Source organism: Columba livia, chromosome 22 (genome assembly GCF_036013475.1).
Source record: "Columba livia isolate bColLiv1 breed racing homer chromosome 22, bColLiv1.pat.W.v2, whole genome shotgun sequence".
Taxonomy (NCBI): Eukaryota; Metazoa; Chordata; class Aves; order Columbiformes; family Columbidae; genus Columba; species Columba livia.
The window spans coordinates 3,006,491-3,028,804 of record NC_088623.1 but is presented as its reverse complement, the minus strand read 5'-3'; the positions used below and the strand labels follow the sequence as shown (position 1 = coordinate 3,028,804).

General features: G+C 44.8%; 1 protein-coding gene across 2 annotated transcripts; it reads left to right on the top strand.

Moving 5' to 3' along the window:
* The first annotated feature begins 741 nt into the window (after positions 1 to 741).
* Positions 742 to 20,145, top strand: NUCKS1 (nuclear casein kinase and cyclin dependent kinase substrate 1). Of its 2 annotated transcripts, none has more exons than XM_065038633.1 (8): positions 742 to 1,109; positions 7,727 to 7,776; positions 10,578 to 10,683; positions 11,720 to 11,775; positions 12,094 to 12,246; positions 12,378 to 12,530; positions 13,395 to 13,544; positions 14,741 to 20,145. In XM_065038633.1, exons 1-8 carry the CDS (start codon positions 1,093 to 1,095, stop codon positions 14,938 to 14,940), a joined length of 885 nt encoding a protein of 294 aa, XP_064894705.1. In that variant the 5' UTR covers positions 742 to 1,092; the 3' UTR covers positions 14,941 to 20,145. The 2 variants fall into 2 exon arrangements, with proteins under 2 accessions (XP_064894705.1, XP_064894706.1); XM_065038634.1 differs by having other exon boundaries at positions 744 to 1,109; positions 13,398 to 13,544.
* Positions 20,146 to 22,314: the final 2,169 nt, after the last annotated feature.

Genomic DNA, 22,314 nt, shown 5'->3' with positions numbered 1-22,314 from the left:
ACCTCCCTTCCTAAGCCGCGATAAGGCCGGCGCCCCTCGAGGGCACGGTCTGTCCCGGCACAGCCCACGGGGGATCTGAGGGGAGCGGCCGGGCCGCAGGGCTCTCTAGGCCTCACCCGTGAAGCTGCCTGGGGCCGACCCCTGAAGCCCACGGGGCTGCGCGGAACCGCGCGGGGCGCAGCGTGGAGCCGGCGGGGCGGGCAGCGGCGGGAGGCGGCGGCGGGGCCAGGGGGTGGCGGGGCCGGGGGTGCGGGCCGGGCCCAGGGCTGCGGGGCCTTCGACGGCCCGGGGGCGGCTGTGAGGCGGCGCGCGCCGCTTCCCCGCGTTTTCCCTCCAAAACCACGCCAGGCCCTTTGAGGCGAATCTGCGGATCGGGACTCGAGAAGCCTACCGGCCCCCGCGCGCCCCGAGAAAAATACGGGCGGGGTAGCGGCGGTGGCGACATAAGCCTGGGGAAGCGGGACGGAGCGCCTCAGCGCGGGGATGTGGCGTGGGGCAGTCGGGAGCCGGTGGCGAATCTGCCGGCAGCGGGGCAGCGCGGCCCGCTCTGCCGCTCACAGCAGCTTGAGCGTGTGGGGCGTCCTCGCCCCCCTCCCCTCCCCGCGGGGAGAGTGGGCGGGGTGTGCCCGCCGTGATGGTTCGAACTAGCCAATGGCTTGCGGCGATCCGCCCGCCGCTGCCAATGAACGCGGGAGGAGGTGGTGCCAGCGAGGTAGGCTGCACCGCCCCTCGCTCGCATCCTCTCGGCGGTGCGAACGCGACCATTTTGCGGGGGGGATTGGCGAGCGGAGGCAACCGCGGCGGCGGCGGAGCGGGGACCGAGAGCGGTGACCGGGGGCGGGGGGGCCGCGCGGCCCACGCAGAGGAGCGGGCGTCTCCCGCGGCGGGGCGCGGGCCGGCGGCGGAGGCGCCTGAGGGGGAAAGAGGCGGCTCCGGAGGTGCGGCCTGAGGCGCTGGGCCCAGCGCTCCCGCTCGCTCCGGGGAGGGGACGGGCGACGCCGAGCCCGCACCAGGCGACCGTTTTTTTTCCCCCCCTCCTTCCCCTCAGCGCTGGGCGACGTTCCCCGGGCCGGGCCCGAACCGCCGGGGAAAATGTCCAGGCCTGTCAGGTGAGTCCTTGGCGGAGCGCGGAGGCCCCGCTCCCGCCTCTCCTCCCACCCGCGGCGCCAGCGCTGCCTCGTTCCCTCCCTCCTTCCTCCCCTCCTCCCGGCCCGGCCCCCGGCGGTGCAGGCCCTCCCGCCCGCCCCGCAGCCAGGCCTCGCCGCAGGCCGTTCCCGGAGCAGGGGCAGCCCCAGGCGGGGCGGGCCGGGCCGCGGAGGGGCGGGCCGGGCGGTGCGGGCTCCAGCGGGGGCTCCCGCGGGGCGGCTGCGTGGCCGTGGGGAGCGGAGCGTGCGCGGCGGGGAGGCCGCAGCGTGGGCCGCGTTCTCCTCTATTTCTCATTTTATTTTCCTTACAACTTTTAATATATATATCTTTTTAATTTTTGATTTGGTGGTGTCGGGCGGTGGGTATCGCAGGGGGGCGGCCGCGCGTTTCCGCTGAGCGGAGGCCCCGGGGAGCGGCTGCGTGCGGCGGCCCCGCGTTTTGTAACGGGAAAAGTGGATCTTGGCGATCCGCCGTGACCCGCTGGGCGCGGAGCTGGCGGTGCCGTCCAGCCCGGGCCTCTGTCGCAGCCCCTTCCAGGAGAGGGGGGGACACGGTGGGGACAGAACAGCCCGCGTGGGCTGGGGGAGGGGACCCGCCCGCGATCCGTGTGCCCAGCTAGGGTCTGGTGGAGAGGGGCTGTACAGGCGAGTTAAACCACGTTTAGGGGAGGAGTTCGGAGGAGCCGCCCCTTCTGGTGGGAACAGCGCTGAACACACACCCTTTTCCTCTCGCTGCCTGCGCTCCCAGGGTCGGTTTCCTACTGGTGTTTCCCCCTTTTTCCTCCCCACAAATCAGGATTGATTTAATGTCACGGGGAGCAGGAAACTGGGCGCTGTTTAGCTAAACGGGCTGTGCTCTCCTCACAGGAGGTAGGTCGTGGTGTTTGTGTCTTTAGTTACACAGTGTTGGATCTGGAGCGTGGAGTTGCAGGGAAATCTTAACCATGTTGTTGAACCATGATAACTTTGCAAATCTATGGGGCAGACAACTTGCCATGTGTCTGAAAGTTTATTGAGGGGGAGGAGTGTAGTTTTATTTTTCTCTACAAAGTACTAAGAGTATTAACTTGTAAATTAAATTGTCTTTATAGAAAAGATAAGAGGCTTCATAAGGTATTCTTCAAATGCTCTCAATTTTTTTTTATTCTCAAGATACTTTAAGTAACTGGTTGTATTTCAAATAAGCCTGATCTGGAGTGTGGATTCTGGGTGTTTTTGTTCTTTTGGAATAATAAATAGGAAATTAATTGTGGCTGTAAAACATATATACATGTATGGATGATAGCCTTTGTATTTAAGTAAAATATCTAATATGTGAGAGTTTAAAAAAAAAAACCTAGAACTATTTTGCTAAGTAGGGGAGTTTGGCACAGTGATTAGTGAAGTAATTGGTTTTTGACTAGTAGTGTACTCCTGTGTGCGAAGGGAAGGGCAAATAAAGCCCCTGAGTTCCAGTCTTAGGGAATCGTCTCGGGTTTAAACGGTGGATTGACAGGTCGGGGTATCCTCTGGTCAGAAGCATCAGGCTTTGGCGTTTTGTAAGTTTTGTTGGCCTTGATGGATTCGTGGTCTGATCTTGAGTGACAGTGACTGTTCTGAAATACAGCGGGGATGTGACTTTGCTGCTCAGGGTGACACTTCAGAGTACATTCTACTGGCGATTTACTTGCCAGCACTGGAGTCTTGCTGCAGGTAAGGAAAGCGTCTCTTGAAAAGTACAGCTTTGAAGGTTTCTGGTATTAAGCATTAGCAACCATTTCTAAAATAATGTTTAAAAGAAAAATCTGTAAAAGGCGGCAGTGTTGTGAAAGATCCGACTAGTGCCCTCCGTTGATAGGCGCTGGTCTACGGGACGACTAAGTGCCAAAGTCCAGCAGGCTGTTAGCAGCAGAAAACCTTTTGGCACGTGTCAGGAAGAGATCTGCTGTCCAGCTGTATTTAGTGTTCCTTTCAGGGGAAAAAGTGCAAATGTACATTATATTGCTCTACCAGGTAGTGACTGGAGAACTCTCCTCATAGATTTAAATCAAACACTTTTAAAATTGTATAAGGTTTGTTGTGTTGTGGTTTTTTTCTTCTGTTGTTCTATGTTGTTTTTTCTGGATAGCTTATTGTTGGTAATATGCAAGTCTGGTGAAAAGTTTCTCATGAGAATAAGATTTAGTGTTGGAAAAGTTTTCCTCTGTTCAGTGGTCTTTGAATTAGTTTCTGTCTGCTAGTTTCTAGTGAATAAATAAACACCTAAAGCAAGGAACTTAATAAAATCCAGCATCTTTCCTCAGTTTCTGTTTCACTTGCTGGTAGCAGACTGAGCCGGCTTGTTGAATTAGTTTCTTAAAGTTGTTGAGAAGTAGTAATAATTTAATGATGGTGTTAGAAAATGGCAAAAAAATAAAAAGTAAAGGAACCTACAGTTGTTTAACCTGTGTCTGGTGAGCTCTTCTGAAGTGCTGCGAAGAGCATTTGGAGCTGGTGGCTACGCTATTATATCCTTATCTATTCTGGAATACAAATGAAAGAAAACATTTTGAGCCACTGTTTTTTATAGAAAACATCCATGAATGTGTTTTAAGTGAGAGTTTTGACTTGTAAATTTGATGGAGCTTGCTTCTGCTTTTCCTCACTGATGGCTTTCACTTGCTGGTGCTCTTCTCCTGCAAAGTGAACCTGTGTGAGCAAGTACAGAAATCACAGGGGTTTTTTTCTTTGTCGTTTTAAGATTAAAGCCAGTTCTGAATTGATCTATTTCAGGCTTTACATACTGAATTTTTCTTTATTAGTAAGTCTTGAATCCCAGTCTCACATTGGTGCTACAGTGGGTGGTCCTTGGAAATTTTACTTGCAGGAAAAAATATATTTATTAAATATAACTCGTCTTGTTGCCAGTGTTGTACCCGACAATGTAAAGTGTAAATATTGTGATTCTGGAAAGCTTCTCTGGGTAGGAGGGGAGCAACATTTCCTTGGGGACTGGCATTTAACTTGAGTACTAATGTGTGGTTCTATCCAGAATAAGCTAGAGGTGCTTTCCAGATAAAGAAAAAGATACGATCCTCGTTCTGAAAACTTTAAAGAGAAGCAGAGAGCAAGGTACAATAAAAATCAAAATACGAGGAACAACACAGGTTGTAGAATTGATTTGTGTGTGCTTTGGGGTTTGGTTGGTTGGTTTGTGGTTTTGTTTGGTTTATTTCTTTCTTTTTTTTCCCCCTGCTCTGCATCACAATGTTTCTATATTGCATTTTAAAATCTTCTCAATTGCAGTTAGGTTTAAATGGAGAATGGGTGCAAGGCTGCTTAAACTGCTGCTGCATAAACTATTGAATTGTTTTATGGAGTTTCAAGTCATGTGTATCCCTAAAAATTCTGCAGATACCATGAGCAGTGCCTAGTCTTACAGATGTTTGGAGTTACACCAAGTCCAGACCCAGACAATGACCCATGTAATTGGGAACCTCTGGTTGGTGAGTCTTGTCTGAGTACAGTTGTGCCAATTTTTCAGTAGACTAACAACATAGTGACCCGTTTGAGGTACATAACTGTCATTAGGCTTCATTGTTTCAACTCCTGATGCATAATTATAAGTGAATGTTCATTCAGGGCCTAAATCTAGCATTGCGTATTTGTTTTGCACAACAATACCTGTAATATATTCTCTCTATGTATAAAGAGGCACCAAAGGAGTGCTTTTAATGGCAATATTTATTGCTGATATATTGGCCTCCAAGTGGACTGAGAACCAGAAAGTGAAACGGACCCTCCACCTGTGCCAGAGCTGCACCGAGCAGCCACACTGAAGAATGGGCCAGAACTTTTGTCACAGTTGCTTAGTTTGAGGGTTATATTGATTAAACCACACCTCAGTAACCATTTAATCTGTCATTCGTTTTACTTGTCATGTTGTATAAGAGGATAGGTCGTTCCTTCTACTGGTAATCGCCTGACCTAAACGTTCCTCTTCAGCACACTGTGAGATCAGTTACTAGCTTTTTGAAAACTCATTCCAGCATTGCTTTTCTGTAGTACATTTTTTTTTATTATTATTATTTTTAACTCGGTCTTATCTGTGGATTTTAATGCCTGTGGAAATATCTGGGGATATAAGCATTCCCTTTCAACAAAAACACCTTCTAATTGATGTCAGTTTGTATCCTGACTTGTTGATTTACAAAGACTGAGGGTTAGGGTCCTCACTAGCTGAAGATGGGGTGTTACTATGCAGTCCTTACTCAGTTGTAGAGGCATTTAGTGAGCCTTTTAAATGGTAATACTGTTTTTCATCATTTCAGTTTGGTAGGCATCAAGTATGGGAGTATTAGTTTGTATTAAATTACTTGGGTATTACTTTGCAAAGTGAGTGCTTCTGATGTAACGTGTTGGTGAATTACTAGATGAGTTACTCTTTGTTCCAGAAATATCGGACTGACAGCTGTTACTAAAAACTTCTGCTATCAGGACCTCTTTCAATACCTTTCCTCCCCCAGTTCCTTCTCACGTGCACTTTAAATGTTAAGCTGAATTACTAAGTAAGTTATCTTAAAATTCCGGTGCATATTTTAAACAATATGCATCCCAGATGTTTACTAGACTGTCTTTTTATGCTCCGTCTAACCAAACTTAACAAATAGCTTGTTTTTATGTCTGGTTGCTTGCCTTAACATCTTCCAGTCTTTGCTAGTGGCAAAGAGATACTGTTTGACAAAATCAGCAGTATTTTTTTCTGGCTTTTAATTCCAGTGAGCTTATCTGCTTTGTTTTTATCACCTTGGTGTAATAAAAGATGCAATCTCTCTCTGCAAACTTGTAGTTATTAAGCATTGCACATCAGCGCTGTTGACAACTCCAAAGGAAAACATACGTTGATCTAATTGGGATGAACGATGAATAGAGAGCGAGGAGAATGGCAGATGCAGGAGCAGTTTGTTTGATGTTTCTGCCCTCGTGATCCGCTTCGGTACTGTTGGGAACACTTGCAAGTTTCTATAATACCTACACTGCTGTTACTGAAGATATTTCCTTCTTTCCTCCACCCTTCCCTTTGCCCTGCAAAATAATATAAAGGAAGCCAAACAGCCTTCTCTCCTGTGCTCTGCCATGGTGATTTTGGTTTTTTTGATACAAATGTCAGTACTCCTGCTCACCAGGTAATGAGAGCCCAAATTGTTGTGTTTTATTGTAAAGAAGTTGCATTCCTACATTGGTATTTAAGCGTATTTGGACAGTGAGTGAGCAGGCCGTGCTTCGTAGCACATTGTACTTGGTTCCGCTCATGCGTACTCTGAAGTTTGAATGGGATTCAGCCTGTAGAAATCTAATGTCTGCTCTCGACTTCCTTTTGTTTCCTTGGTGGTTTTTTTGTCCATTTGTTTGGTTGATGGGCTGGATGGGTTTTTTTTATTGAGTTTTTCAAGAGGCTGCTCCTGTAAGCTGCAAATAGAAGTACAGGAGGGTGATTTGTAATTGATTTCAAATGGCTCAACAGCCAGAGTGCAACAGTGACTTTTGGGGTACATTTCAACTAAACAATCTTATCAGCAATGCATGATATTAATCAAGAAGTGCTCTTGGGTTAGGAGAACTGAATGTGAAACACAGCGGTGCAGGATTTGGAAGGACGTTGCGGTTCCTGCATGGGATGGGACTTGTGTTGGCTTCTCAAGTCTGTGGTGCTGGGTCGGTCACGTCCTCTGCCGCTTGCCTGATTTTTGTAGCTGTAAAAGTGAGTTGATGGGACAATTACTGCAAAATGAGGTTTATCGTTGGCTTGGGATTGTAAAGGTGCTGATGAGGATGGGTCCGTGCCCAAAAACATCAATTGGGTGAAATGCAAATCTTCTTCCCTTGGTGTGACTATACGTCTTGTTAGAGCATCAAAGGAACTAATTGAGAAAACTCCTGATGAAAAATCTTAAGATATTTTAGAAACAGGGAACCATGGGAAAGGGAAAAATATCCAGGAGAAGATGTGAGAGCAAGCATGATGACATGGAGCCAGGAGAAGCAGAAATTTTAAAAAAGAGCAGTTAGGAAATGTTTATCTGATTCATGAGAATACTTGTGTACTTGTTTTATACCTGAAATCCTTGCCTTAAATATCACAGCTTTGAGACAGGGCATTAGGGGAGTCTCTGGCCTAAAGTTCAGGCTGATGTGTTCTTTAAATGTGTCTTTAATTTTGAGGTACAGATAACGCTTTAAAATAGTGCTGTCACCAGTCTAGTTGTAATGATGATAGATGGGGAGTCGTAATGAAAGAACCACGCAGGGTAGGTTAAGATGGCTCTTCCTCACTGCGCTCATGAGCCGTAAGAGAGCTCTGCTTATCAAAAAGCACTTTCATATTCTGATAACATAATGAAGTCTATTACTGTAGCTCTTTAGGAAAATGCTAGAGTGTACTGTGTGTTTATTGCTGACTTCAGAGGTATAGGTCGCTTATTTGTGAGTGTCTTCTGTGGATGTTTTGGGGCTACAGATCCTGCCCTGCAAGTGAGGATATGGAACTTCTTGTTACTTGAAGAAAGCTTTTGTATCTCTGAGGCTGAGTTGCTAATATTTCCCCCCCGCCTCCTTTTTAACAGGAACAGGAAGGTGGTCGATTACTCCCAGTTTCAGGAATCGGATGATGCTGGTAAGTAACTTTTTTCTTAACAATGTAATATCCTTGGGCTAGAGCGGTTCATTTATTGCTCTGCATGTTAATTGTTTTGCTTCTAGTCATATCTTTAAGTTAAATTCTAAGGAGTTTCTGCTCTTCGTAGTCTCAGAACTGTTAATAAGTATTTGAAAATATAATGATTCTCATATGTTTTGCATTAAACAAACAATGGTGATAGAAATCCTATTATTTACTGCTTGTATTGTTTTAGGGCCTTGAGGCTGTTGGCAGCCACTGTCTTCTTCCTTGGTCTATGTTATGTACTGTGGCAGAATCTCCCTGATGCTACTTTTTTCTACAGTAAAATATGTTTTCCATTTGTTTGAGTGGAGTCTCCTTAATCCCATAATGTTGGGCATTTTTGTGAATTGCATCTAAAAAAAAAAAAACCCTGAATCTCTTTGTGTGTTCCGTATGAATTAACAAAATATTTCTGGAAGCCATATGGAAAATGGTTTGTGTTCTTAGAAAACAGACATACTGCTACTGTTTGCTAAGTGGGGTTGCATTGATAATTAATGGAAACAAATATGCATAGTTTTTAATTGCAGTACTGCCACTACGATTGTATAAGATATTGTGTAATAGTTGTAAAAAGTTACACTGTAATCTGCTATATATTGACATACTTCTTCCCATCACAAGTCAATACAATAGTATGACCCTTGCCAGCCTGCCCCTTAACTTTCACCCATAGACTCTCAACTCGCTCCTCATCCGTGCCTGGACAACACTCAATACATTGTAGTTGCTCTCTCACATAAAGAGCAACTCCACCACCACAGCTGGCTGGCCTGTCTTTCCTGACAAAGACATAGCCATCCATGCCCACATTCCAGCCATGTGTGCTGTCCCACCATGTCTCCGGAATTGCCACCAGGTCATAATCTCCTGCCCTAACACAGGTTTCTAACTCCTGCTTATTCCCCGTGCTGCACGCATTGGTGTGCAGGCATTTCAGAGAGCGAGCTGAGCACACCCATTTCACCCCAGGGGTGTGGGACGCCTCCCAGCCTTCATGAACTCGAGTGATGCCCTACTGATGCAAGCCCAGCTACCACCACATCTCCTTTTGAGTCTAGTTTAAAGCCCTCCAAATGAGTCCTGCTAATTCCTGTCCCAGCATCCTTTTGCCCCTGTGAGATAAACCTTTCCCACGTATCACTGTTTGGACTCATGTCTTGTAAAACCAGCCGTTACTGAAGAACCCAAAGCCCTGCTGTAGCACAGGTCCTGTAGCCAGTTGTTTACAGACTGAATTTTTCTATTCCCTCCCATGTCATCACCCAAAACTGGAAGGAGGGAAGAGAAAATCACTCGAGCCCCAGACTCTCTTACCATCCGTCCCAAGGCCTTGAAATCTTTTTTCATTCCCGTCAGACTGCAGGATGCAGCTTCCTCCCATCTGTCTGGAAGATCAGCAGTGGGTAGTAGTCCGTTGCGTGCACCAGGTTGGGAAGCGTCCTGGTGATGTCCCTGATCTGGGCCCCGGGTAGGCTGTACACTTCCCTACGATGAGGGTCAACTCTGCAGATTGGGCCCTCCGTCCCTCTCAGAAGGGAATTGCCTACTATAATTACCCTTCTTTCTTTCTTATCTGAGGCGCTCTTGAGGCATGGGGTCAACTGTCTCTTTCTGTGTGACCTCGTAGGTGGGCCTTGCACCACATCCTTACCTACCTCCTCTTCAAGATCCAGGGCCACAAACCTATTACGGAGGGGCACCTGGGGAAGCAAAGCAGGTAGGGAGGGGGGTTGCCCGCAGCCCCGAACTGGAACTAGCTTCCAACCCTCATTGTTTCTGTCCCCTACCTCTGCCCGACAGTGACAGGGCAGGGGTTGTCTCAGGTCTTCTCCCTCTGCCCGACAGGGCGAGGGGTTCATCACCTTTTGGGGGTATCCCTTTGGAGCCTCTCTGAGTGGCATGCCAGGGAGTTACTCCACCAGTCGGTTTCCTTTTCACATTCCCTGATGGTCCTCAGCATCTTAATCTCCTCCTTAAGCTTTGCAACCTTGTAGAGCAGATCTTGCACGTGCTCACACCTCACACAGGTGGGATGCTGCCATTGTCACCCGGCAGCAGCAGGCTCTGGCACTCCCTGCAGCCAGAAACCTGAACAGCCACAGTTCGGGGCAGACAGTCTGAGTTGCTGCAGTCTTCTTCAGACAAGCTCTCTTTCTGGTCGAGACCATGGTCAGCAACGGTGTGAGACATGGCAATAGGTGACAAGAGTCTTAACTAGCAAAAGGTGACAACCTCTACACCCTGGTGCACAAGTTACCACACCTGCTGCTGCAGCTAAAAAGCTTCTCTGTGCTTGGAAGATTTCGCCTAATCGGGACCTGCCAAGCTGCTCCGATCAGCTGATCTCAGGAACTGAGTGAATAAGTAAATAAGGTGCTTGTTAGAAGCATGTAGGATATGTATGGATGTTAACTTTTAATAGGTTTACATAATAAGTCTGTTTCTGACTAGCTGTAAAATTAAGATACTGTGTCCTCCTCTGAGGCTTTCTATATGTTGCCTAATACTCCTGTGCCAGACTTGATTGTGTGCGGCATTTTTCTTGTGGTGTTGGCAGAAGAAAAGATAAATCACTAGTTTGACAGGACTTTGCTTCTATAAAGTTTTGTTTGAAGCTTTGTGATCTTTTTCTTTTTTGAAGGGCTTCTTTTTGATGTGCATGAAATGGTCAGTTTAAGTTATAGCTGAGGAAGTCAGTTTGCTGGGAACTAGGAGTTTGATTCAAAACCATTTTGTACTGTCCCGTCCAGATGAAGATTATGGAAGAGATTCAGGTCCCCCATCCAAGAAAATCCGCTCATCTCCCCGGGAGGCTAAAAATAAGAGGCGATCTGGGAAGAATTCTCAGGAGGACAGGTAAAAGAAGCGCTTCATCTGTTACGAACATGTCTCCAAAGCTTGTCCTGTGTGTGGGGAGCAGTATCTTCTAAGAGGAACGATTGTAAGTGGAATTCAAGGTGTGCGGTGTAAGGTAGAGAGCTCTGGGTCACAAAGGTTGCATAACCAGCTCAGACATTGAGGGGGTTCTTTCTTATTTGAGTAGACAGAGAAATCATGCGTAAAGTACTTGTCACTAGTACTTAGTTATTAAAATAGCTTTCCAGAGCTAGACAGTTGGAATGGGAGGGAATATGATCAGAGTTACAAAAAATGGCAACTAATGCAATTATCCAGGTAGGTTAGTGGCGAGATGCGTTTCATCTGTGGGTTTTCTCGTATGCTCAGAGCATTCCTGTGGTTAAAGATGGAATGGGAGGTACAGTGGCAGGTAGGAGCAGGGGCCGTTTCTTAGTGTTGTGGTTCTTTGTTTCCCAATTCCTGTTTTGTCTAATTCAGAAACAAAGTAACTTGTTTTGACACCAAATGGTGTGAAATGCCCTATTGAATAGGGGAAGTCTGTCCTGTAGAGTCTTCCTTTTTACAAAAAGTATGGTCAGCACATGGTTGCCCCAATACCTGTTAAGTCAATTGACTACTTTAATGACATAAAGATAAGTGATGACTAAAATCTATTCAGAATGAAACTTTATTCCAGTTGTAGGCTCAGTCCATGCATTAGCTAATAAATATTCAAAATTCTAATTGTAAAATAGAAGACATCAGGATTATTGGTAGGTTTCAGAGTGAAGTGCGTGATTCATATCAACCTTATTATTTCCTGGCTGGTTTACTTGACTCAGTGTAAGTTTGTGTGTGATTCAGAGTTTGAACATTATCTTTCTGACCATGATAACTACGTATACAGCTGAGTAATCCTGAAGTATAATGTGCTAACGTCCAGAAAAAGTGCATATTCCCAGCCTAGAGTTGAGTTTGCTTTATTGAACATTGATCTTTTCCATGTAGCAGAGGCTGAAATCACTGTTAAACCGTGTCTTTCTCTCCTTTTCAGTGAGGATTCAGAAGAAAAAGATGTGAAGACTAAGAAAGATGATTCACACTCAGCAGGTAACTACATAGTGTGTCTTCAAAGTAAAGACCAGTTTGTAAGAGTTACAGGAGTAGGATTTGACATAGGAAAGAAATTGTTCTGACTACAGAAGCACGCACTTTTCTGCTACACTTACCTCAAGGTGGATGCTGCCTCTATTGCTCTTACTTCCTGCTCTGATTTGGGATAGCAAATGTATTCTTTGTGTGTAATATGATGCTGCTATAAAGTTGGTCTTCACAGCTAGAAAAATGAATGTTAAGCTCTTCCTTGTAGTTCTCATCCATATTTCAGAATGATACAAGAAACTTCGCATTCTTATCTTTTCCTTGCAGATGAAGATTTTGGCAGTGAAGATGATGACTTAGGAGCAGATGATGGCAAAGCTGACAGTGACTATGAGAGCTCTCAAAAGAGCAAAAAAGGCAAAAAGGCCAAACCAGACAAGAATAAGAGAGCAGCCTCCAAATCCAGGAAAAGGCCTGCAGGTAAAAAAATAAAGTGTGCTGAATAACTTTCTCATGAATAGCTTGACCTTTGTCTTGCCTGCATGCGATCTCAGGACACCTAGGTGGGCTGTATTTGTGTCTTCATTATAACTTGGTGACTTTTGCTGCAGAGGACAGTGAGGACGAGAAAGAAGACCACAAAAATGTGCGTCAGCAACGACAGGCAGCGTCCAAAGCAGCTTCGAAACAACGAGAGATGCTTATGGATGATGTGGGTAGTGAGGAGGAGGAACAAGAGGACGATGAGGCACAGTTCCAGGAGAGTGAGTAAATAGGATTGTAAAAAGTTGGGTAAATTATTTAATGCTGCGTATCTGTCCAACAGACCCAGCTTTCATGTTTCACATCTAGAATTTTCATTTGAAGTTTGCAGCAAAGATGTGTGGCTTTGTAAGTAGCCCTAGAGGATTCTTGTAAAGTTCTTAATGCTTTTTGCTGTCTCTTACTATCCCATTGGTTTTGAGGCACTGATTCTGCTGTCAGGTGATGTAAAAGTACTTTATCCTTGGTTGACCAAAGTAGGGTTGTTTGTTTCATAAGAAGAGATGGGTGATACTATTGTGGGTGTTTATTATAGACCACCAGATCAGGGTGAGGAAGTTGATGAGGCCTCTGCAGACAGCTGAGAGCAGCCTCACAGTCACAGGCCCCGGTTGTGGTGGGGATTTGAACTTCCCTGATGTTTGCTGGAAGGACGACTCGGCCGGCAGCCACAGTCCAGGAGGTTCCTCCAGTGCCTCGACGAGAACTTTGTGATGCAAAGGGTGGAGGAGCCGACTAGGAGAGGTGCACTGCTGGACCTCATCCTCACTGACAAGGAGGGGCTGGTTGAAGTGGTAAAGGTTGAGGGCTGCCTTGGTTGTAGCGACCATGAGATGGTGGAGTTCAGGATCTCATGTGGCAGGAGCAGGATAGCAAGCAGAATTACAACCCTGGATTTCAGCAGGGCAAACTTTGGCCTTTTCAGGCAAATGCTGGGGGAAATCCCATAGGCTTGAAGGTAAAGGGGCCCAAGAGAGTTGGTTAGTGTTCAGGGACTGTTTCTACTGGGCACAAGATCAGAGCATCCCGACACGTAGGAAGTCAAGGAAGGGAGCCAGGAGACTTAAATTGCTTTGTGCTTTCAGCAGATTCAGGAAGCGATGAAGACTTCCTCATGGAAGATGACGATGATAGTGACTATGGCAGTTCAAAAAAGAAAAATAAAAAGGTCTCCAAGAAATCCAAGCCAGAGAGGAAAGAAAAGAAAATGCCGAAGCCCAGGCTAAAGGCTACAGGTGAGTCTATGCAAATAAAGTTATGCAGTTTGTTTTAGAGGCTGGTGTTTTCTTTATCTACTATAGAAGACTCGGTGGATATCTCAGGAGTTAGTAGGTATCCACATAGCCTAATTCATGAAACTTGCCATGATTTCAAGCAGTGCTATGGAATAATAAGGTGGTTTTAATTCTTAATTAAGAGATGGAGTTGGTATCTGTCTCATCGGCAAAAAGCACATAGATTGCAAAACCTGGCCTGTTGAGATGCTGTGGTCTGACTTTCTGTGTTGTGGCCAAATAATGTAATTTGGGGCTTTGATTTGAGCTCGTGGACTCTGTGCTCTTTCCAGGGTAGAGGAATGCGGAGAAACAAGAACAAAAGGAAAATTTGCTGCGTTTCTGCAGGAAATCTAAAATCGTAGTAGCAACATATGTGCTGGTTTGACAAGAGGGTGGCATGTTGGTTTATGATATCATATCCAGCAATTATTTAGGACTTGCAATTACATATATTTAAAATCTTAATAACTAACTTTCAGTTCAACTGAACTAATACAGATTGCAAAACCCACCGTGTGTGTGGTATAGATAGTTGGTTAGTGTTAAGGGACTGTTTCTACTGGGCACAAGATCAGAGCATCCCGACACGTAGGAAGTCAAGGATGGGAGCCAGGAGACCTGTGTGGTTAAACAGGGAACTGCTGGGTATGCTCAAGTGGAAGAGGAGAGTTTGGAGGAGACTGAGGGGTGACCTCATTCATGTTTACAGGTATATAAAGAGTGAGTGTCAGGAGGATGGAGCCAGGCTCTTCTCAGTGACAACCAGTGATAGGACAAGGGGTAATGGGTGCAAACTGGAACACAGGAGGTTCCACTTAAATTTGAGAAGAAACTTGTTCCCGGTGAGGGTGGCAGAGCCTGGCCCAGGCTGCCCAGGGGGGTTGTGGAGTCTCCTGTGCAGACATTCCAACCCGCCTGGACACCTTCCTGTGTAACCTCATCTGGGTGTTCCTGCTCCATGGGGGGATTGGACTGCATGAGCTTTCTGGGTCCCTTCCAACCCCTGACATTCTGAGATTCTGTGTGGTTCTGTGATAGTCAAAGCCAAATGAAACCTGCTACTGAAATGCCATGTAAATCCTGTTTGTTTAAAGCCGAATGACTTTTTATGTCTTTGCTGATCACAACTTTAAAAAGCTTTTTCTTCCTTTCAGTGACCCCCAGTCCAGTGAAAGGCAAAGGGAAGGCAGGGCGCCCCACAGCTTCCAAGCCAACAAAAGAAAAGACCCCGTCCCCCAAAGAAGAGGATGAAGAGCCTGAAAGTCCTCCAGAAAAGAAAAAATCAGCCAGCCCTCCACCAGAGAAATCGGGGGATGAGGGATCTGAAGATGAAGCACCCTCTGGTGAAGATTAAATGGCAGTTGAGGAAATCTTTGTTTAAAAAAAAAAAAAAAAAAAAAGAAAAAAAGAAAAAAGGAAAAAAAAAAAGGAAAAGTAAACATACTTAGGGGTAGAACACGGTTTTGGCTGTGGCTTGACTCATGGGCTTTGAATGCTGTCTTTACTTTCAGCTGTTTAATACAGTGTATCCTTTTTTTAATAAGAGGAAACCCTTATACAGTAATATTTTGAAGTCAATGTTCTCTGTTGGCCATTCCGTTCTCCCTCCCCCACCAAATCTGAAAGCCATTCAAGACAAATTAACAGACCATTAAAGATATATTTTTTTCAAGGGATAATGCAGTTGTGAAGCAATAAGGTTGAAGACTGATATGTGGAAACCATACTTACAAATCATTAATTAGCATAGTTTTCTCAGTGTTGGTAAGAGTTCTGCATTTGGATATGTGGAAAAAAAACCCGAACCTGTGCTTTAAAAAGACTTGTGTTCGTACAAGTTCACTCTCAGAAAAAGATGTAGTGATTTGAATTCCAATTAAGGAAGAGGAAACATGGGGAGGAAGCCTGTGTTTCTTGGATTTGGGCACGTTTTGCATGGAAAGCAATCAAGAGACTTGTAGATGGTCCACTGTCTTTTCCTTAGAAAAGACCCTTCAATTAGGTTGCGAGCTCGTTTGTCTTTGGATAGAATGCTGTTCTGCTTTAGGCACGTCGCAGTTCATTCTATACAGATTCAGATACACAACCTACAAGCTTCTCCCATCCGTTAACTTTATTTCTTCCAAAGTTGGCTATAGATGGGCAGAATAGGGAGCAGAAATCAAAAACAATTTTTCAAACAGTGGTTTCCATTTGGTATTGTGGAAAATGCCTTTGAAACTTTCCCAAGGAAAAAAAAGAATGAACGGGTTAGTATAAAATGTAATTCTTCAGCTTTTGGGGTGAGGGATGTCCTTTTATAAATGTGAAGCAAAGGATTCCTGTAATGCTCTGGTCAGTCTCGGATCCCATGAGTCACGCTTAAGTGTTTCTCTTCTCTCCCTCGGTCTGTGCTCAGAAAGGCTCCGTGGCCTCTCGGCCTCTGCAGTCCCAGCGCTGGGGAACGTCACCCCGAGGCCGCTTCCGTTAATCATCCTCCCATCTCACACGGTGGGGGTTCTGCTCCCGCATCCGCTGCTCTGCCTCTGATTTTTGGGCTGTCGTTCTGCTCCCTGAGCCTGAGAAGTGCTGAGTGGGGAACAGCGGTAAAGGGTGACGCTGGGAGGAGGCGCAGTTTGGAAGCGGCGTAGCAGGGATGTAGTTTTAGAATAGAAAAGCAGGATATCCCTGAAATGCAAGGCACCAGAGATATATGCGTGGTGGCATTTTAATGTGTTTTTATCAAAGCAGCCATATCCTTTTTTTTTTTTTTTAAACTTTAATTAAAGATACACAAGCCTTGCTTTTCAAACCCTAAAACAGAGGTTGCTGCCATATTTCTTGGTGGAAATATTGAAAACTGGACCTGCCATCTTTCTTTTCTCCTTAAACCCTTTGTGCTTTCTGTATGTTGCTCACGGTTGTTTTATAGCTTGCAAACTTTGCATTTATTTTTTTTTGATCACAGAACTACACATTTTGTAACCAGCCTCTCGAAGGTAACATAAGGCAGCTAATTAGGTGGTGCACATGCTACCAGATCTCTAATCCTGTTTGGATTTCAAGAGCTTTAGATATGATACACTAATATGACCAGGAAGGACACTTGGCTGAGTGACACAGGGAGCTTGAGGATGTTGAGCACAGTGTGGAGCCTAAAATGTGGAACAGAATATTCATTTTACAGCCGAGTGATTGTCTTGTGTGATTCATAGCCATGGATTTTATTGAGGCTGGTAAATTACCTTGGCTTATAAAAATTCAAGTTCTCTAACATTCTTTACTCTAATGAAACTACTGTTGCCGTTACAATAAAGATGATCGGTGTTTTCATTGTAAATCTTTTTATTTTTAAAGTGGTTTAATTTTGCAGAACAGCTTAAGGCTGGAGTGAAGTTCTCAGAGTTGTTGAGAAAGAAGCAAATGTCATCCCCTCTCCTCTCCCACAGCTCTTCCCACCTTCCCCCTGTGGGAGAGCAGAGTCTCTTGCATCCCCCCCAGAGCTTCTTGGGTAACATCGCAAAAGAAACAGCCACGTTCTAACAAACTGAAGTTAAGGCTGTGAAAAATCTCTTCCTGTTGTTCTCAGTGCAGCTTTTGGGCTGGATTATTTCATGCCTGGCAATTTCGGCCCTTGATCTTACAAACCGGTTGTGCTTTCTCACGTGTTCATCTCTCGTGGCTGTGACAGGCTGCGTAATGCTTATCTGGGAGTTTGTCACAACCCAAACACTATGTACATCCTCTGCTACTTCTGGGATTTTGTAACTTTTTCTATATTTTACTGTTTTGCTGATTTGTGCGAACACTAAACCCTAACGGTCTCATGGTGACTCTTAGAAATGGCACAGTTTACATTGTTACAGATAGAAGAAAATTGTGAAGCTTAACACATTTTTTTTTAGTACACATATTTCAGTAATATCAGGCTTAACGTTTTAAAACGTCTTTTTCAATTAATTTGTATTAAGCATTCTGATTTCTTGAAGGAAAGCTGTAAAAATGCCTTTCTTTGGGAGCATGAATAGTTCTTCATGGAGCAGAAAGTTTCAGTCGCGGAAGAAGGCTTTGAAAAGATTGTCTCCTGTTACACAGCTGTAGCTTTGGATCCTTTGCAGAGAGGTAAATTGATTTATTCCGAAGTTCAGTTCATCTAGTGCTCTGGTCTTACCCTTAATATTAGTTCATAAGCAACTTCAGTTATATATCCTGTTTCAGAATGCACACTGCCACGTTCCTTTTCGCAGTTATATGCCAGTAGTTAATTGAACTGGCCGCAAGGCTTGAGCGGTTAAAAATCTGCGATTTCAGTTGGAATTCTACCCTAAAGATGATTTACTTCAGTTTCTATTTGATCAGCGTGAGAAAGCCAAACACGTCGAGCTAACCGGGTTTCAGAATGGACTGTGGGTGAGAGCAAGACTTAGCAAGAGGCGGCCAAGGAGCTTTTAATTTAGTTTTAACTTCATCCGAGCAGCGGAGCGCGGGGAGAGGAGCAGCACAGCCCGGGGGACCGTGCTGGGGACAATTGGGAGCCCATGGGCTCCTGTGCCACCGCATGGCTCCGTCCCCAGGTGCTGAACCACCAGGGCAGTGGCAAAAGATGCACTTGAATTCCTTTTTTTCTTTTTATTTTTCTTTTTTTTTTTTTCTTTTAACCCTTCCTCTGGTGATGGTCACAAAGGTACAATAGTCACTGAGGCACCCAGGTTAAGGAGGGAGGGAAGTAAAACTGTATCATGCTGGAAGCTTTTTGAGCTGTAGAAACTGGTGCTTTGCTTTATGTAATTTGTTTGTGAAGTGTTTATTTTTATAACAGATCATATTGTTGAACACATGGTTCTTAAAAACTACAAACTGATCCATGAGTTGACTAGCTGAGAAGTGGATGTTCATCTGTTGGGGGAGGCAGGATATGGAAATGTAAGCAGATGGATGTTTAAAGGGACACTGTCACAAAATAGTTGCTGGCATATAGGATTTGTTAGTTGGGGGGGGGGGGGGTCACATCTATATGTGGAAATTATATATTCTATATGTATATGATCAAACGGAAAACTTTCCCGGAGCTTTGAATATTTTTCCTACGGTTTGGGGAGGTTTAAATACAAGTTCTGCTCATGAAACTAGGAAGCAAAACTAATTATTCTGTTCTTACTGTCCAAGGTGAGCTCGGAAAGGTGACAGTGTCCTTTCGAGACCTCCCCAAACCGCGTGTATCCTCCTTTTAGACTTCACTAGGTGACTGGCATTTGAATGTCTTTCCATTGACCTCTTTCTATTCAAAACAAACCACGATATTTCCAAGTCTAGCGGAGTTCTCGCCATGTGCTGACTCTGGTTTCAACCACTAGTGGAAGGACTCTCTAGACTCTGTGCCCCCCTCCCCGCGGTGAATCCCGCGGGTCCATCGGCCGGAGCATGCTCAGTGTGACTGCAAAACACACCGTTGTGCATATGCTTTGTATATTGGGGCAAGGGTTTTTTATATATATATTTTGGGAGGGGGAGTGGGTGGGAATGGAGAAATAACTCAATCAGCTTAAGCCAGAATAATGTGTGTAAAAGCCCCTGAAGTATTTTGTGTGTGAGTGCGCGGGTGTGAGTGCGCGCATGGGAGTGTCTGACATCTGATTCCCTTTGTGTTCTGAAGATTTGTGAGTTATATTTCTTTTATTTCTTTTTCTGCAGAAGCAATTGTTAACAAACAAAAAAAACAAATTGTAAATAAGAGCTACATAATTTTTGTTTAACCGTGAACATCGTGTCACAGCAAACCCTGAATAATCGCTTTGAAGGTAGAGGAGGAGACTCCAGGTAGGGCCTTGGGGCCTTTGGCTATCAGCAAGGCATCGTTATATGGTATGCAACGAATCTTTGTCTTGAGTATTTGCAATCCCCTGTTGAGCTTTTCTACAGATCAGGCTTTTTGCAGTTCCCCTTCCCATCCCTTTAGTTATTTTTATTTGGTTTGAATCTCAAGAGCAGACAGAAAAAGGAGCGGCTGCACCCGGTGTGGTCAGGGGGTGTGTGCAGACCGGACCCCGTACGGTTGGCAACTCTTGCAATACCAAGATCTGCCACGTGGTACTAGGAGTTAAGTCTGAATGTAACATTAACGTTTTATTTAAAATAAAACCACATTTTTTTAAGGGGTTGAAGTGAACATGACTGTTGACCATGTTCGTGAATTTATAGATGCAACATTCATTGGTAGAATTGTGTGATGGTCTTTTGTGCTACTTAATTTTACATATTCCAGTCTCTGTATGTACCTGCAAAGAAAGAAGAAATAACAAAACCCTGCTTTGCTTTTATGGAAGGGTTCCCAGGACTGCATACCTGCTCCTGAGCTCTGTTTTAAGTATGTGTATCCTTCGCTTGTATTTTGTATTAAAAGAAAACACGAGGAAAAAGAACCCTTTATTGTTCAGCATGTTGGAATTGTGTCCCCTCTTTTATTTTTCTCCTTTTTGGAATATATTAAGCAACTCATTCTTCTGTATCTTTTATTTTCTTTTGTAAACTTTTTGGTTTTGTTTAAAAATGGCTTTATAAAAGGGCTTTTATAACCCATAAACGTGACTTGTGTAGTTTTTCTGCTGTTTCAAGGTATTACTCTTTCTGCGGTCGCTTTTTGTTTTGTGGATGTGAGATGCGAAAACGTGTTCGTCTTGGATGCTGATGGATTCGTTTTTTTGCAGAGTTCGGCCTTTGCCTGACGAGGGTAAATCAGGTTTTGGCCAGAACAGTTTGGCAAGTGTGACCTTCCTGTCACTACCTGTGCGTTGTGGGGGGGAAAAACTAAACAATTAAGTCATATTGCCTACAGAGATCACAGTCATTGGTTTCATAGGCCCTTCTCTGAGGTTTTTTGGTGTTTTAAGGTTCAAAATCAATTATAAAAACTGACGATGAGGAGGGACAAAGCCTTTTACACATCCCGCTCCCCTCCAGGAGCTTTCCCTCAGCAATTCTGGTTCACCGTGTCCCAGCAATGCCAGTAAACATGCAGCCTCTTCTTTGTGGGTATCGTATCAGAGAACAACCCCATTCATCAGGACCGTGCTGAGCCCTTGTGAACTGGTTGTCATTTCGAATGCAGGTGAGTTGCCGCAGGTACAGGTCGTTTCCTCAACGTGTTGCGAGTTTGTGCTTGTAAGAAATCAACTATAGCAGATTTCGCCCAACCTCCTGCAGAATCTCAGTTGTAATGTACAACAGCAAGCATGCAGCCGTTTTAAGAGTGTTTACTCATTTTTTGGGTCCTTGCTGTCCCCTGGTCCCTGTCGCTCTGCTGGGCCACCAGGGGGCGACTGTCAGCGTCGTAAATCCCACAATAATATTCTCGTTACATTGGGGTTTTGCTTGTGTGTACGTCTGTGTTTTAAAACGTGCAGTTGTGCTTCACCTGAAAACATTTGTTTCTAACAGGGTTTAGGACGAAGCCGCTTCTGGGATCTGAAGGGCCCTGGTGTGGCAAAATACACACACGACTTTATTGAGCGAGTAATTTTGGGACCTCTCGGGCTTGTCCCCGTTCAGCAGCACCTCAACTGGGCTCAGTACAACTGGACAGGAGACCAAGTTGCCGTTGCCCCCAGTTCCAGCATAAGATGGTTAATGTATTTGTTTGCAGAGGTTGTTCTGGGTTCTCTATGAAATCCCATCTCTGTTGCCCAACACAAAATCTCGTACCCTTATCCACAGCCCTAAACTGCAGATTCAGTTTATTTTATCCCATAGTGTGGTTAAAATCAGATGATTGTAATACAGGCGTGTTTGCTGCTGGACAGTGATGCTCCAAGCTTCTGGAACAGGGTGGTTTAATAATGCAGATTATGACATTACTCCCTTTTCTTTTTAAATGTACCAGGTAATTAACGGTGATTGCTGCCTCGCTGCTGTGGTATCAGCAGTTCTATGCTGCAGCCTTGACCTGGATTCTTTATCTGCAGCAGCTGCAGAGTTACTGTCAGGTAACTTCAGTTTTAAGATTAATTAATACCACTTATTTACTTAAAGAATTGGTGCAACTAGGATCCGTGAACTCTTTTTCAAGATCTACTTGAAAAAAGAAAACCAAACCCCTACTTTCTTCCCAACTGCCACTAATACTTGACTGCCCTATTAGTAAATGCAGTGTTTGGCTGCTTTTTTCCCCACTTTTGCTCTTTTGAACCCCGTGTGTTTACTGACTGCTCAGTCCCGTGGGCAAATGCTCTGCCAGCACAAGTTAAAAGTTCCCATTGGCTCTGTAGTAGTATTTACAGAGAGTTAATACCAGAAACAACTGACTTGTTTTCCTATTTAATGGATATGCATCTGAGAAGTGGACACGCAAAGGGGTTTTGTAAATACAGCGAGTGCTGCCAAACCAGGGGGATGAGATTCCCTTGGCGAAGAATATGAGCCGTCGAGTTTTAATCCAAGAGAATTTTGCCTCGGGAATATCCTGTTTGTGTTTCTTTTGGTAGTGTTTGGTTAGAGAATGAAAATAAAGTCAAAAGGTGGAATTCAAGATTCCATGATGGCCTTGAAAGAGTAAATGGGAAGGAGTTGATTTAAAGAGCTGCTCTTCCATTCCTGCCCATCTTGCGTGTTGAAGGAAACCTGGCAAAACTCTGGAAATTGAGAGATTTCCCTCCAAACCTGTATTTAAAACCATCTTTTTAGGTATAGTCTAGATGCAGCAAACCACAAAGTGAATAGTATTAAATTTTTTACTTCTTTCACTGGTATTTGGGCT

Coding starts and splice junctions, on each gene's coding strand:
- NUCKS1 (XM_065038633.1), top strand. Junction 10,684..11,719: donor AAGAATTCTCAGGAGGACAG/GTAAAAGAAGCG, acceptor TCTCCTTTTCAG/TGAGGATTCAGAAGAAAAAG. Junction 12,531..13,394: donor TGAGGCACAGTTCCAGGAGA/GTGAGTAAATAG, acceptor TTGTGCTTTCAG/CAGATTCAGGAAGCGATGAA.